Source organism: Sphaerodactylus townsendi, linkage group LG11 (assembly GCF_021028975.2).
Source record: "Sphaerodactylus townsendi isolate TG3544 linkage group LG11, MPM_Stown_v2.3, whole genome shotgun sequence".
Taxonomy (NCBI): domain Eukaryota; kingdom Metazoa; phylum Chordata; class Lepidosauria; order Squamata; family Sphaerodactylidae; genus Sphaerodactylus; species Sphaerodactylus townsendi.
The window spans coordinates 40,805,331-40,819,246 of NC_059435.1; the positions used below are offsets into that span (position 1 = coordinate 40,805,331).

Sequence of the window (13,916 nt, forward strand, 5' to 3'; positions counted from 1 at the left end):
AATATGCTTAACTGTTGCAGCAGTAAGTTGCAATATATCGGAGCAGGCTGGCTGGTCTAACAACTCAGTAGCCTTCGGAGCAATTTTTTTGTCCTTTGTATTGTTTTTAGATTTTTCGGTATTATTTATGGTTTCACAAGGTCAATTAGCCACCTTATCATCCTCACTTTCATTATCCATGTCAATTAAAGCCGAGAAGCAGTTCACAATAGGAACTTGGATGTTATAAAGACAGCAATTTTGAGTTGTTTGGCAGTAGGGGGAGTATCTTCCTCCGCGTCTCTGTGGCGCTTCCTTCGTCCCATATTCAGCCACTTAAATACTTCTTAGCAGCTGCAGTAGATATTTGGGGAGGGTTTTTTTTTTACTGAAAAGGTGTTTAATATGTTTTTTAAGGAAGTTTTAAAAGGAATTTATCTGGCCTTGAACGGAGCTCATCACCGAGCGACTTCTCATTTGCAGACCGGACGGTCCAAGTAATAAGTGAAGTAATGGTTCACATTCAAAAAATCCCTCCTGCATCACTGTGCTAGTTACTTCATGACATCTGTTGCAGATTCACATAGGATAAGTAATGGAATAAGTTAATTTTATTCACAAAAGAAATACTGTGTGAAAAAGTGTGATGAGCCAATTAAGGGCTCATTCTGGTACAAAACCTGCAGAATTTGCACAAAAAATGGCTAGCAGTCAAAGACTGGATAACTTAACAATTTACTACTTCAGCAATATGAACAGTATCTATAATGGGGGTACAATATATATAAATGGCTTGAGCCATTGAAGATCCTATGAAGCCAGATTTGTACCGGTATGTGGCCGCTCATTTGTGGGTTTTCACATTAGCTTATAAAATCTTGCATACATGACACAAATGATGAAGTGTTATTGCTGTTGGGGTGGGGGGTATGAGGTGCTCTCCACAAATTTTTGAGGGTTTCCAACCATGCAAGTGGGCCTGGACCTGTGACCACCACCATACAACTGGGCCCTAGTTTTCCTGGATAGAGGCTTCTGAAGGGGAAGAGGGAAAGCTGAAAACTGAAAACTGAGAGACAGACAGGTATAGGTTTGCTGTTGGGTGGGAAATGGGAGAAATAAGAAGGAAGAGGCTAAGGGGCTTTCAGGAAAGGGAAAGATGAAACAGTAGGGGAGAGGGAAATGAGATGCCTTCCGTAAGAAACTTCAGGGTTCTCTTTGGCTGATCAATATGATTTTGTTAATATCTCTAACTAGGACCCAGTTATGTCTAGATTTCAGAGATAAGAGGCCACAGTAGCCATTCAGTTTATGGATCCTCTTGAGGCTGGAGCCTAAGTACTGGAAGCAGCAAAGTCTCACCATGAAAAGAAGGTACTTGTAATGTTAGGGTTGGACAGAAATATGTAGTATTTGACAAGGACTGAAGCCAACAAGGCAACCAAACTGAGAAGAGGGAGAATATTAGACCATGCAGAGTTTCTTGGTGATTCTAAACTCACTGATGCTTTGGAGAGTTAGAAATGAAGTCCCCTATCCTTTCTGTTTAGATTACAGAAGAGATGCTGTAATGGAGGTGCCTCTTCCTCCCTTTGGTATGAGTGAACATCTCAGTGATCTACACAAAGTTTACAGTTAGTTCAAACATGCACCATTCATCTCATTAGTCAAAGTGCTGGGTAAAATTTGAGAGACAACAGCCTTAGCACCCTAATGTGAAATAATAACCACTGTACATTCTCAGAGCACATTCACAATGCTGGAAGGGAACTAATCTTCGCTTAAAGTAGCCCCTGCTTTCAAGGCAGGATATGCCGGACATTAAACCCAAATCCAAATTAGCTACCATAGCAGATCAACCCACATTAACTGAGATTGCTGGAAGCAGAGAGAACAGAAGCAAAACAAGAGAGTATGCTCCAAAGGGCATTGAGGCTAAGTATGATTTAGAATGAGAATACATTCATTTTGTTTTTAACATGCATGACTAAAGAAAGTTCTATGCAGTGCACTGGCTTCTCCAAAATGAAGATCCACGCTATTAGGAAAACACGTCACACATTCCTTTCCTTGGTGACCTATTCGTTTCATTTTTAAAAAATCTGGAAGTTCAGAGTTCATCCAGACAAAGCCTGAAGGCATCATGAAAGGAAGAAATTGTCCAAGGTGTTGCAATACCTTGTGGCTGAGACTTGCATAAACACTGGGGAATTCCTTTCCACTTTAAATGCATCCAGCCAAGAATATGCATTTTAAACACTTTGACAGGTTCTTTTTCTCATGATCTTTCCCTCCATGTATGTAGCAATTGTGATAAGTCAGCTGTGTGCATCAAAGGACTTCCAATTAGGCTTCTACTAGAAAACACTGGTCTAACTTATTTTTCTTAGCAACAAGCTCAATAGGGATCAAACTTATTTCAGCCTGTTTTCAGCAGGGTGAAGGAGTCAGCGAAGCAGCTAAGCTAATAGCATTAGCAAACAACCTTTTAAAATAAAACACAGGTGTCAAGACCAAAAATGGCTTACATCAGTGGATCAGAAGGCTGATAATTTTGTTGTATGAAGTGGTCCAGGAAGACTATGGAAAAATAAACAGAGGACACCATCAAGAGAGAGTAAGCAGAGCAAGTCTCGTCGAAAATATTCTTGTCAAAAATGTCTTCTGACCTCCTCAGTCAACTCACTCTTTGGTTATGCCCTTATTCCTCTAAATTAGGGGTGGCCAACCTTTGGTGCTCCAGATGTTCATGGATTACAATTCACATCAGCCTCTGCCAGCACGGCCAATTGGTTAATGGGAATTGTAGTCCATTAACATCTGGAGCACCATAGGTTGCCCACCGCTGCTCTAAATGTTGGTATGCTACTCTTTGCTCCTTTATTTTCCTAGAATTCATCTGCCCAGGACTGAGGATTGCTCTTCAGATATGACAAGATAAAATGACATACAGACACAGGTGGTTTAAGCAAAATCATAAAAGCAGCATACAAGGTAGGGGTTTCTACATACCTGGCGGTTACCCAGAAATATTGAAAAATATTACTTTGTAAATTAACTAGAACAACCTTCTCCCATGACCCAACAAGGCCATGTGTGCTCTAAGAGCCACAGAATGCTAGAACAGTTCTCAGAGCTCTATAATGTCACATTATCCCCCTCCCCCAATTTATTTCCCTATGGAGCCACAACCTATAATTTCAGAAACAATCTTGTGCTTTCTCAGTGCCTCCTGCTTGCCAAATATTTAAAAAGAGAACATATTTACATTTAAGGAAAAAAGGTTCCTACATTTTTAAATGTTGTTTTGGAACCTTGTTTTAACAAAATATTTTTGGATGACTGATACTTCCGTTCCTCAATATATTGCATCTCTCTCAACCCAGAAGTACCAAAAGTGTGACTAACTGACTACTGTGTATTCACGTGGCATGTGCAATTAACATTTGCACATTCCTTTTGTGGTTTACCTAGATGATTTTTAATTACTGTTATTGTGCATAAGCAACATAATTGACTAGAACAGACTTAGACGCTCCAGGCAAAAGAAGCTGGAAATTAACCAGGATGTTTTTTTGAAAGTTAGTCAGTCTTCTAATGAATAGGATGCCACTTAAGATGAGGAGAAGGGTCTTATTTACCATTTCCTCAGTGTCCACACACTAATACAGAATATTTTCTTCCATCAAAATAAGCTCCAGGGAGCAATTCCCTAAATTCTCATGGCACAAGAGAACTACAAGAAAAAACAAACAGCATTTAACAAGCAATGTTTTTATTTTATACCTAGTATCTGTTCACATAATCTTTAACAATAGGTTCCTAATTATGCCTCTTCTTAATTTAGTTGGTCTCAAAAGTGTCAAGTTTAAGAGAATTAACAGAGGCAACATAATTTATTTTACTACAATGAAGTAACAATATTAACAGTGGTGGAATAGTTTCCTATACCCTTTTCCACCAAAATAACAAAGTAGAACTGCATTCGTCTGCCACTATTTCCTGGACCTTCTGTGTAGTTCTAGTGCCTTCCTTATAGTTCTGTTTCTATTCTGTTCAGTGAAGTAGCAGCATTGTGGTGCTGTGAAGAGAGAGCAGGAAGGAGGCATGGGGCAGGCGGGACGGTGGAGAGATGAGAGGAGGGGCTGACTGGGAGGTGTGGGAGTGACTCAGTCGCTCATTTGCTGCTCTCCAGCGTTGAGCTGAGTGAACAACTGGATGGAATCCCAGAATCACTGCCCCACCACTACAACAGGTACCCCTTGTCATGACCAAACAAATGGTGCCCTCACCCCATGCAATGTGGCTGGGGGCCACAATCACTAGAACCTAACTGTCTAAGCTCCAGACTGGGCAAGTATAAGCAGTGAAAAGAGCCTGCTTCCCCCCCCCCCCACTTTTGTGAAGTGTGTGGGCAGGTGTCTCCCAGAGGCATCAGACCCAAGGCAGCTGCCTCTGTTGACCATTGGCTGAGACTGACCCCTGTTTGTGAGATATTGTAGCTCCGAAGTTACTCAGTTCTCAGGAATGGACTACTCACATTAGGATTTTTTTTTTCTCAGCTCAAGTCAACACGGGCATACTCTCAGAACTGATTCACAGAACCCTGGACAAGCAATGAGGAGAAGAACTCCATGTCCATATCTTGTGATTAGCATTTCTTCCTGATGTACTTTGAACCAGGAAAATGTCTTCCAGTCTTTATTATGCCCCGCCCCCCCCTCACACTCACCCTGTGACACAGGACATCCTTTATTCTCCATTTACAGATGGAGGACTGAAGTCAAGTCCAAATAACAACACAATTTGTCTGTGCAAGTGGCAACTTATGACCTTTGCTGTGCCAGATCCCTTTCTCATAGGCACACAAGTGTACAGATAAATGTAAACATTTGTTTAAAAGAAAAAGCAAACTATTCACTAGAGGGCCTTTTCTCTGGGAATACAGAGCAGCCTGGGCTCTCTCTCTCATAGCCAGAGAAGCAGAACAGTAAAACTGTTTGTTTGTTTACTTTATTTTATGTTGCCTTTTGTCACCAGTGGGGACTCAAAGCAGATGACATGGATCTCCTCTTCTCCATTTTATCTTCTAGGTAAGTTAAGCTGAAACTGTATGCCTGCTCCAAGACCACCCTACACATTTCCATGATGCAGTGAGGATTTAAACCTCAGCCACATAGATTCTAGTCCAACATGCCATGAGCATCTTGGCAATTATCTTCAAATGCCACTGAGATACCAAAGAAAATTTCATATGCTTTTAAAAACCTTTTTCCTCCATGTGACCCACAATGATTACAGAATTCCACTAGACATTGTCAAGTGTTAGACAATTACTTTTTATTTCAAATCACATTCCACTGTGTCTAAAGCTAGCCAGAGATCTGCAGTTGGTAATCAAATCTTTTAAATAAATTGGGTTTCTTATACATAATATTGGTAACGTTAATGTGACAGATACAGATGTTTGCAAATATGGATATGAGAAAGATTCATTTTTCAGGGAGTTAATGTGGTGTAGTGGTTAAGTTGTCTGACTAAGAGTTGGGAAACCCAATTTCAAATCCCCACTTGCACCATGGAAACTTGCCGGGTGACCATGGACCAATCATACACTGTCAGCCCTGGCTAGTATTTGGATGGGAGACTTCCAAGGCATACCAGGGTCATGACATGCAGGCAGGCAATGGCAATCCACCTCTGAAATCTCTTGGTTTGAAAACTGTTTGAGGTCACCACAAGTCACCTCTAACTTGATGACAATAAATAAATATAGTCTGCAATGTGTGTGTATGTATTCACACACACAAAAGTATATTCCCTATCTGATTGCAACTCTGGGTTTGTGACCTTATAATGTGTTAAACGGCCACAAAGTGAACTGATTCAACATGTGCCACTTGGTGATTTGTTTTCCTTTATTTTATGTCCATGGTGGCTGTATAGCCCTTTAGTGTGTTACTTCAGGAACAGAGCATTCATCCAACGCAAGTCATTAAACAAACCCCAACAACTGATAAACAGAAAGGTAACCCTAATATTTTGCTTTGCAATGGCATTTTAAGAACCTTGATTTTTTTTATAGTTATAATTTTCCTGCTGGCTGTGTATTCCCGTGTTGTACCAAACCAGCAGCAGAATATCATACTATCAAATATTTTTAAAAGCACAGTTATTTCATGCTTTAAGTGAGGCTTTCCTTCACCCATTAAATGGAAACAGGTCATCACACTATTGACTCTGGATTACAACCTGCCACAAATTTTATTAATTGAATGAAAGAAAGCAAATCCACATCTGAGCTAGGATCTGAATTCAGATCCGCATCATGCAGGGTTAGCGACAACAAAGAAAATGGTCTGGAGTAAATGTTTTCTTATCAAAAGAGAAGATCACGCAGCCATTCAAAAATAACTAGAACAGAAGATTGCAGTCTTAGGCAGTTGGGATTCTTAAGCAACCCAACTGCACATAAATATGCAAACCGGGGGTCTAATATGAGACTCAGCTCTTCCTGGTCACACTGCTTTTACTGTTGTATATCTATACTGCTACTGCGAAATGTAGACAGCATATGTAATGCATGCTACTGCTCTTTAACATGCAAAATATTTCTTACAAATGACCTTGAAGATAAAGAGGAAGTAATACCAACTTAATACACCCCACAGACATGACTAACATCTCTTCACATGAGAATCTGTCATGGACCTGCTGCCAACTGCTTCACTGTGCTCTAGACTATATGATCTTCTAAAGTTCTGAGTAACTCAACACAATCATTCTTACAGGTACCACCCTGCCAAATGTTGCATGTGATAAAGCCAGAAGAATTTGTGGCTCCACACAAGACAGGTTGGAGAAGCAAGGTAAAGCAGTTAACTGTGCAGTCTTATTTGGAAGTAAATTGCTTTGAAATCAGTGAGATGTACTTTTTAGTAAAGATGGACACAATTACATGAAACTTTAACAGAGAGAAATAAAAGGGCTGCACCAGCCACAGCAGATAAAAAATAAGGCAAAATAGATGGTGCAAAATAAGGTAAAATATATTTTATTACTCAATTAAAATCCCCATATTTCTCTGTGTATTTCACCAAAAGTCTTCTTCAGGGGAATCTGTAATATATAATACGGAACTGCATTACTGAGTTTACATAAATAGTTATTGAATAAAACATTACATTAAAAGTTAAAATACAGGTTGTACAATAAATACAACCTTGCAATCTCAAGGACAGAATAAACTCTAGCGGTTTTGTATGTGGTTGATAATTTATAGTACAACCTGTACTTTGACTTTTAATATGTTTTATTTACTCATACAATTTTAACTAGGTATCTATTTATATAAATGCAGTAATGCAACTACATATTACATATTACACATTTCCCTGAAGAAAACTGTTGGCAAAACATATAGGGAACTGTAGGATTTTTAACTGAGTAGTAAAATGCATTTTTCCCTTATTTTGAACCACCAGCCTTGGCCTTATCAAAATTTTAACAGGTCATTTCATCCCAAAGTATGCAAGACATACCTGCACACTATACAAGGGGAGTACAACTCACCTGAACACTTAATACTAAGTCAGACCATTGGCCCATCAAGGTCTATATTGACTAGTGGCCCTCTAGGGTCTCAGGCAGAAGTCTTTCATGTTGCCCACTATCTTGAGCATTTTAAACAGAGATGTTGGGCATTGAACCTGGGACCTTCTGCATGCCAAGCAGATACTCTACAACTGAAACATGGATCCTCCCCATAATTCAAAACAGTCACCAGGGCCAAAGGACAGTGGAGAGTTGCCATTCTGAACTCTCTCTCGGACAGTGATCAGCCATAAGGGAGGTGGGTAACGTCACAGGGTTGCCCACCTACCTCTCTTATGGCCCATAACCGTCCAAGAGAGAGTTCAGAATAGCAACTCTCTACTGTTGTCTGGGCAGAGGAGCAGCTTTCCAATTCCACCCCACAAGAAACTTCCCTACTGCATCCCACAACAGACCCGGAGACACAACGGAAATATTTCCCAGCAGTGGTATCAGAATTCCTTTTCTCAGCCCACACAGCAGCTGAGTGTTGGTGTTCTGACTCCTTTATAGGGGAATGGAAACTTCTTTCTTCTGGAAAGATGCAGGAAGAGGTGAGAGGAGCCATGCCAGCCCTAACCTCTAAACCACCCTCATGGTCCCTCATGGTGATAAAAGCCAGTTCATACCAGAGCACCAAGCTTTCTGGAGTTTCTGACCTAAGCTTCAAGCTGCCTTTAACTCCTAAACTGGCTCCAAACCTTCAATCACAGGAATTAAGGCAGCTTGAAGCTTAAGTGCAAAGCGTGCTGCATTCTTAGAATGACTCCAGAGTGGCACAGGCAGGCTGTATGTTATACACCAATGATGTGAGCTAACTGTTGTATGTTTTTAGTGTTCATCAAGCACAGATACTTTTCTGGTAGCAACTATCTCCTTTTTCCTCAAAATCCAAGACAGGTTTAAGAATGTAAAGGTACAGTCCTCACACCATTTATACTAGGGGTATTAAGCAGGCAGCCTGGGGGCTGAATTTACCCTTCTGTGGGGGCTTATTAGGTCCACACGCCAGCTGAGATACATATGCCCTTGCTCCCGATCTGGCCAGGTCAGAGAGGAGGAATTCTAATACCATCAGGCTGAAGCAGATGGAGTGGGGGGAGGACCTAATAAGTCCCCTCAAGGCATCCACCCTATCCCCACTGCAAGCTCACCAGTCCAGGCATCCCCCCCACCCCGTGTCATTCTAGGGCCACCCAAGGCGCCCACCCCCACCCAACCAAATCACATTTAGGTCATATCCAGCCCTTGTGACAAATGAGTTCAACACCCCTGATTTATACCATAGCATTTCCTGCTCTCTATTGCTACCATGAAATATACTTTATGTCTCAACTTTTAAACAAGTAGTATAAAAACACTGTATTTCCAGATCATTGTAGATAACCAGCCATACTGACTACACACAAACTATACTGCAGTCTTCTAACTAGGCTTTCTTAACAATTGTAATATCCCTGCCAGGGAGCAAGCTGCCAGATTTTCACTCTTTCGCTTTGAAATTTACATTAACTCTACTGAATATGACTTGAAGAGAAATTAGCCTCTGCCTTTCTTCCCTTTTATTACTAGAGAATGTGGTGAGAAGCAACAGGAAATTTTGATCTGTTGTTAAACGTTCCGGAATACATTGTTTCCAAATGTTACTCAACATATTTCACACTGATCCTAAATGCATCAGCCAATACCTATTAACTACAGCTATTTTTTTTCCAAAAATGTGGTTAATTAACATCCTTGAAAGTAGTGACTGAAAACAGGCCAAAGCACCTTATTTAATTAACAATTGTGGCAGCTGACTATGAATCGCTTTCAATCTAAAAGAGAGATGTTGCCCCCATTTTCATTTCTTTGGTTAGTGTTCAAACAAAAATTTATTTTTTAAAGATTTCAAGCATTATGTTCCTCTGACATCCACACGCAACACAAAGACATTTTCTGAACCGCCACAGTCCAAACTGCTATTAAGAAGGGAGAGAATGCAGCAGGCCCGCAGAGTCCAAATGAAAAAATGTCTGAGAATCATTCCATAGACAGAATGCCAATTTATACCTTTTTATTATTTTCTTAAGTCCTCATCTGGCCAGCCTAAAGAAACTCAACTATGTTCTGTTGAATAGAACAAGCTCTCCAGTTTTCAACGTCAAAATGTTTCTGTGGGACTGCTATCATTTTGTGGGACAAATATCATTCCAAGGGATATTCCAAGGGGATGCTTTGTATAATAGTTAGAAGGACAAACTAGGACTACAGAGACCCAGATTCCTCCCTCACTCAGCCATGAAGCTCAACTGGAACCAGTTCATCTCTCTCTCAATCGAACCTGCTTCACAGGATACAATGGAGCAGGAGAGAACCTTGGAAGGAAGAGTGGTATACAAATGTGACAGAGAAATTACTGCCCAGGAAATCAGTCCAGAATCAGAGAATGAATATTTCAAAAACCACCACTCAACAAAAGACAGGTTGGCCCTGATCTGGAGTTCTATTGTATAGCTAATCCAGCTACAGGCATGATTGAAATCCACCAGTGAGTGAAGCGCATTTGCCCTGATAGAGGGGCAAATCCGTCTGCGTGTGGCTGCCACAGTCCTCCTTGATAGTGAGATGCCAGTCCGGGTGCATGGCCAAGGGAGGACCCGACATTAGTCAGATCCCACCCAGCCATTGCCCCTGTTGGGCAGGGCTTAGAACTCATGCCACCTTTTTGGTGCCATAAGTCCATTACATCCAGTGGGGGCTTTCTAGTGGTGAGGAGGCTTTTTTTATGTTTGTAGCCTCTCCCTGCCACCAGGAAGCCTCCTTGGGAGTGGCAGGCTGGTGCGGCATGGTGGGCAGGCACCCAATCTTTTGGATGGGGCTGCCTGTGTCACTCTTTTGACCAGTGTCTGTGACTACAAACTGAGAAGCAGCATGAAGGGACAGTTGTTTTTCTTGCTAATCAGGATAGACCAGCAGCCTTGATACAAGAGCCTTAATGCATAAAGTTACTTTAACCAGAGGGTATATGGGGGTGGAAAGGCTATCATGCTTCGAAAAGATTTGATAGAAACACACCAAGAAGTTTTGAAGCTTGGATTTAAAAAATTTAAAAGCAACATTTCCAAGCTCCTTTCTGATGACGATAGGCAGTAACACTTTTATCTGTTCCCTATCCTAATCTAGAACAAATCAATAATTATAGACATCTCCTTATTATCAGCAACTGCAACTGCATCACACCCTGCAGTGGCCACACATGTATTACACACAAACCTGAAAAGTCTTTTATGGGAATGTTACCTGAATTGTGCTATATATATATATATATATATATATTTTTTTTTACTTACTCTGGAGCCTGGGAATTTCTTTTCATATACACAGTCTGGTTGAATCGATTTTGCTGAAGAACTGGAGAAAATCTGACTATTGAAGATCTCTATCTGTTCACCACTAAGAGAGAAGCAATATAAGCATGTTAGTATGCATCACTAGCTACACTGTAATGTCATAAACATTTTGTGCCATTAAAAAAAATCTAACCACTATGTTAATTTCACCCTTGATAATATCCATTTGTAAACTGATTTTCGAAGAAACACCTCAAGTTCATGGGTTCCTTTTAAATTGCTCAGTAGCACAAGATCCCAACTCTTTCCTTTTTGACAGATAAACACTTCAGCATGTTACTTCCAATCAACATCTCAGGCCAATGTGGAAATTTCTCCTTCCCCTATTTCAGAATAGTGAATGGATCAAGTACACGACCAGGGAAATTTCATAACCACAGTCTGATGAAGCTAGATTACCAAAGAGTCTTGGAGCACCTTGGACTGATAAGAGATGTGTATACCTAAAGCTACAACAAGCAGAAATGGGGAGGGGAGAAGGTAATATAAAGAGATACTAACTGGGTTTTTTTTGACAAGGTATATAAAATTCCACAGATTAAAATAAGAGCCAGCCTAAAGAATAAACAATCCACTTAGAGTGACATGGACTGGCAATCTGTATGAACAATTATCTATTCAATTATCTGGAGTCCATGTCAGGTGGTATCAAATCTGTATGTAGTTTCAGAGGGGCAACTGTGTTGGTTTGCAGTAGAATAGTTAGATTTCATCAGATACTCTCAAAAGCTCATACCCTGAAAATCTTGTTGGTCTCTAAGGCCCCTTCCACACAGGCAGAACAATACACTTTCAATCCACTTTCACAATTGTTTGCAAGTGGATTTTGCTATTCTGCACAGCTGCAAAGTGCATCGAAAGTGGATTGAAAGTGCATTATTCCGCATGTGCGGAAGGGGCCTAAGGTTCTACTGTAGTTGAATCTAGCAAAGTTATATATTAATTCCAACTCAATAGCTTCTTGCTAGGGCCTCCCTTTGAAAAGGTTCTGATGAAATACTTGCCACATTTAAATGTATTAAGAACCCAATGAAATGGAAATAATCCCCTACTGGTTTATGCATGCTTCCATTTGCAATATCCAATGTTTGTTGATTTATTCTGTTGCACAGATGCAGAAATGTACAAAAGGACAGAAATTTATTCAAAGGGCATGTAATTCCAATAACTGCAATTTTTTTTTCATTATGTTTCTATTCCTCATCTGTTCTCTCTCTAAATTTAAATACGTATCTCTTGGTGAAATGTTTATTCACATTAGACAGAAACACTGCTTATTTGCTCTGATGTTTGGATTTAGCTTGTCTTTCTATTTTTTTATTAGAAGACATATGCTTTGCAAAAAAAGGTCTCTCTAGTTAAAGAATGGGTATTCCACCTCTGGGCAAGATTTTACCCTGAAAATGTATTACCAGTGACAGCAGACTGTACTCAGCTAAGTGAGTCAATGATCTGATTTGATAAAGGTTGCCTGGAATATTCCTTTCTGCAGATACCCTATTTTCATCCTATTTTGCTTTTATTTTATACTAAAAGTGTATCTGATTGTTCGTTCATGTTTTTGTAAACATCAAAAATGGAACGGGTTCATAAGAATCTCTATTTGTACTTTTTCAATTATACTCAACAGCTAAAGTAAACTCATCGATTCATCACTTATTTCTGCAGCATTCTGAGTGATGTATGAATAAAACAGCAAACCCACTGGTAAAGCCATCACATCATAATACTTTTGTACACAAGGATTTGTAAGCACTTGCAACTGTTCAAAGCACTCTCAGTTTGTTCCCTTGTAATCCACACAACAATCTGCAAAGCAGATTAACATGCCTATCGATTTATTGCAAAAAAAAAAAAACGGCATGACCTCCCCATAGTCATCTAATGAGTTCATGGCAAAAGTGAGAGAGCCAAACTACATACACATACAAAGCTAGGGAAGGATGAGCCCGGGTGGGTCAACCGACCAGCAAACCAGGTTTCAATCTGCCCCTTGAGCATTTGCCTTCATAATACAACCATAAGCTGGACGGGTGAATCGCAAGACAAGCGCTCAGATTTAGACTTGTACCTTACAGGTGAGTTTTAAAGCAGACACGTATTATTAAAACACGCGCGCCCACGCAGAACTAGATCACTATCCCGGTTCCCTGTTTGAGGCACTGCTCCTTTAGGGCGGGTAAAAAACCAGAGTCCTTCCCATCTGAATCCCTCGAGGGACGGGGCACCAATTCCTAGTGCGGGGGAGGAGGTTTTCTTCTCCAGGGCACAGGCAACGACTGTTGATCGCGGCGACAGCGAAAAAGAGCCGCCTGGGGTTCCCCGAATCCTCCTCCTCCGGTGGCTTCAGTTTCTAAGGGTGTGGGGTAGGTAACACCAGCTCCTATGGGGTTTCCCGTGTTCTCCTGCGGTGGCTTCAGTTTATATGAGTGTGGGGTAGGTAACATCAGCTCCTATAGGGTTCCCCGAGGAACCCCATAGGAGCTGGTGTTACCTACCCCACACCCATAGAAACTGAAGCCACCGCAGGAGGACGCGGGAAACTCCAGACGGCTTTTTCGCTCCTCGCCCGACACAGAAAATGCTCGCAGCTCTCACCTCGCCAGTCTTTCTCGCTCCGCCAGGAGCTTTCGAGGCGCCTCCTCAGCAGCAGCCCCGAGTCCGACGTAGAGTTTGCAAATCACCCCGGTCAAAAAGAGCGGCGGCGGCTCTTTAAGGCTGGGCCCGGCCTGGGACTTCACAGTCACATGACCGCCTAAAGGAGGAGGAGCCGCAAAAGCCTCCGTCACTGAGCACGCGGCGGAGGAGAGACCCGGGAGAGGGGAGGAAGAGTGGCTGGTTTATCGGCGGGCGCCGGTGCTGAGACGGTTTTTGCTCTCGTGGGCGTCCCAGCTGGCCGTGTCGGATGAGGCCAAGGGGCAATTTAGTCCTGCGTACTGTTTTGCACAGCAT

General features: G+C 41.4%; 1 protein-coding gene across 6 annotated transcripts in view; it reads right to left on the bottom strand.

Annotated features, from left to right (window-relative positions):
• SNX10 (sorting nexin 10) overlaps positions 1-13,707 on the bottom strand; it is a 52,854-nt gene extending 39,147 nt beyond the window's left edge. For 2 of the 6 annotated variants that reach the window (XM_048511251.1, XM_048511252.1), the window contains exons 1-3: positions 13,563-13,581; positions 10,905-11,007; positions 2,508-2,559 (exon numbers count right to left, since the gene is read on the bottom strand). Coding sequence is in view for 1 of the 6 variants with exons in the window: in XM_048511249.1 (XP_048367206.1) it covers positions 10,905-10,930 (26 nt within the window). In the remaining 5 variants the exon portion in view is untranslated. Of the gene's footprint in view, positions 1-2,507; positions 2,560-10,904; positions 11,008-13,562 lie in introns of those variants that run through there. The other 4 variants (XM_048511249.1, XM_048511254.1, XM_048511253.1 and 1 more) reach the window with 4 other exon arrangements.
• Positions 13,708-13,916: the final 209 nt, after the last annotated feature.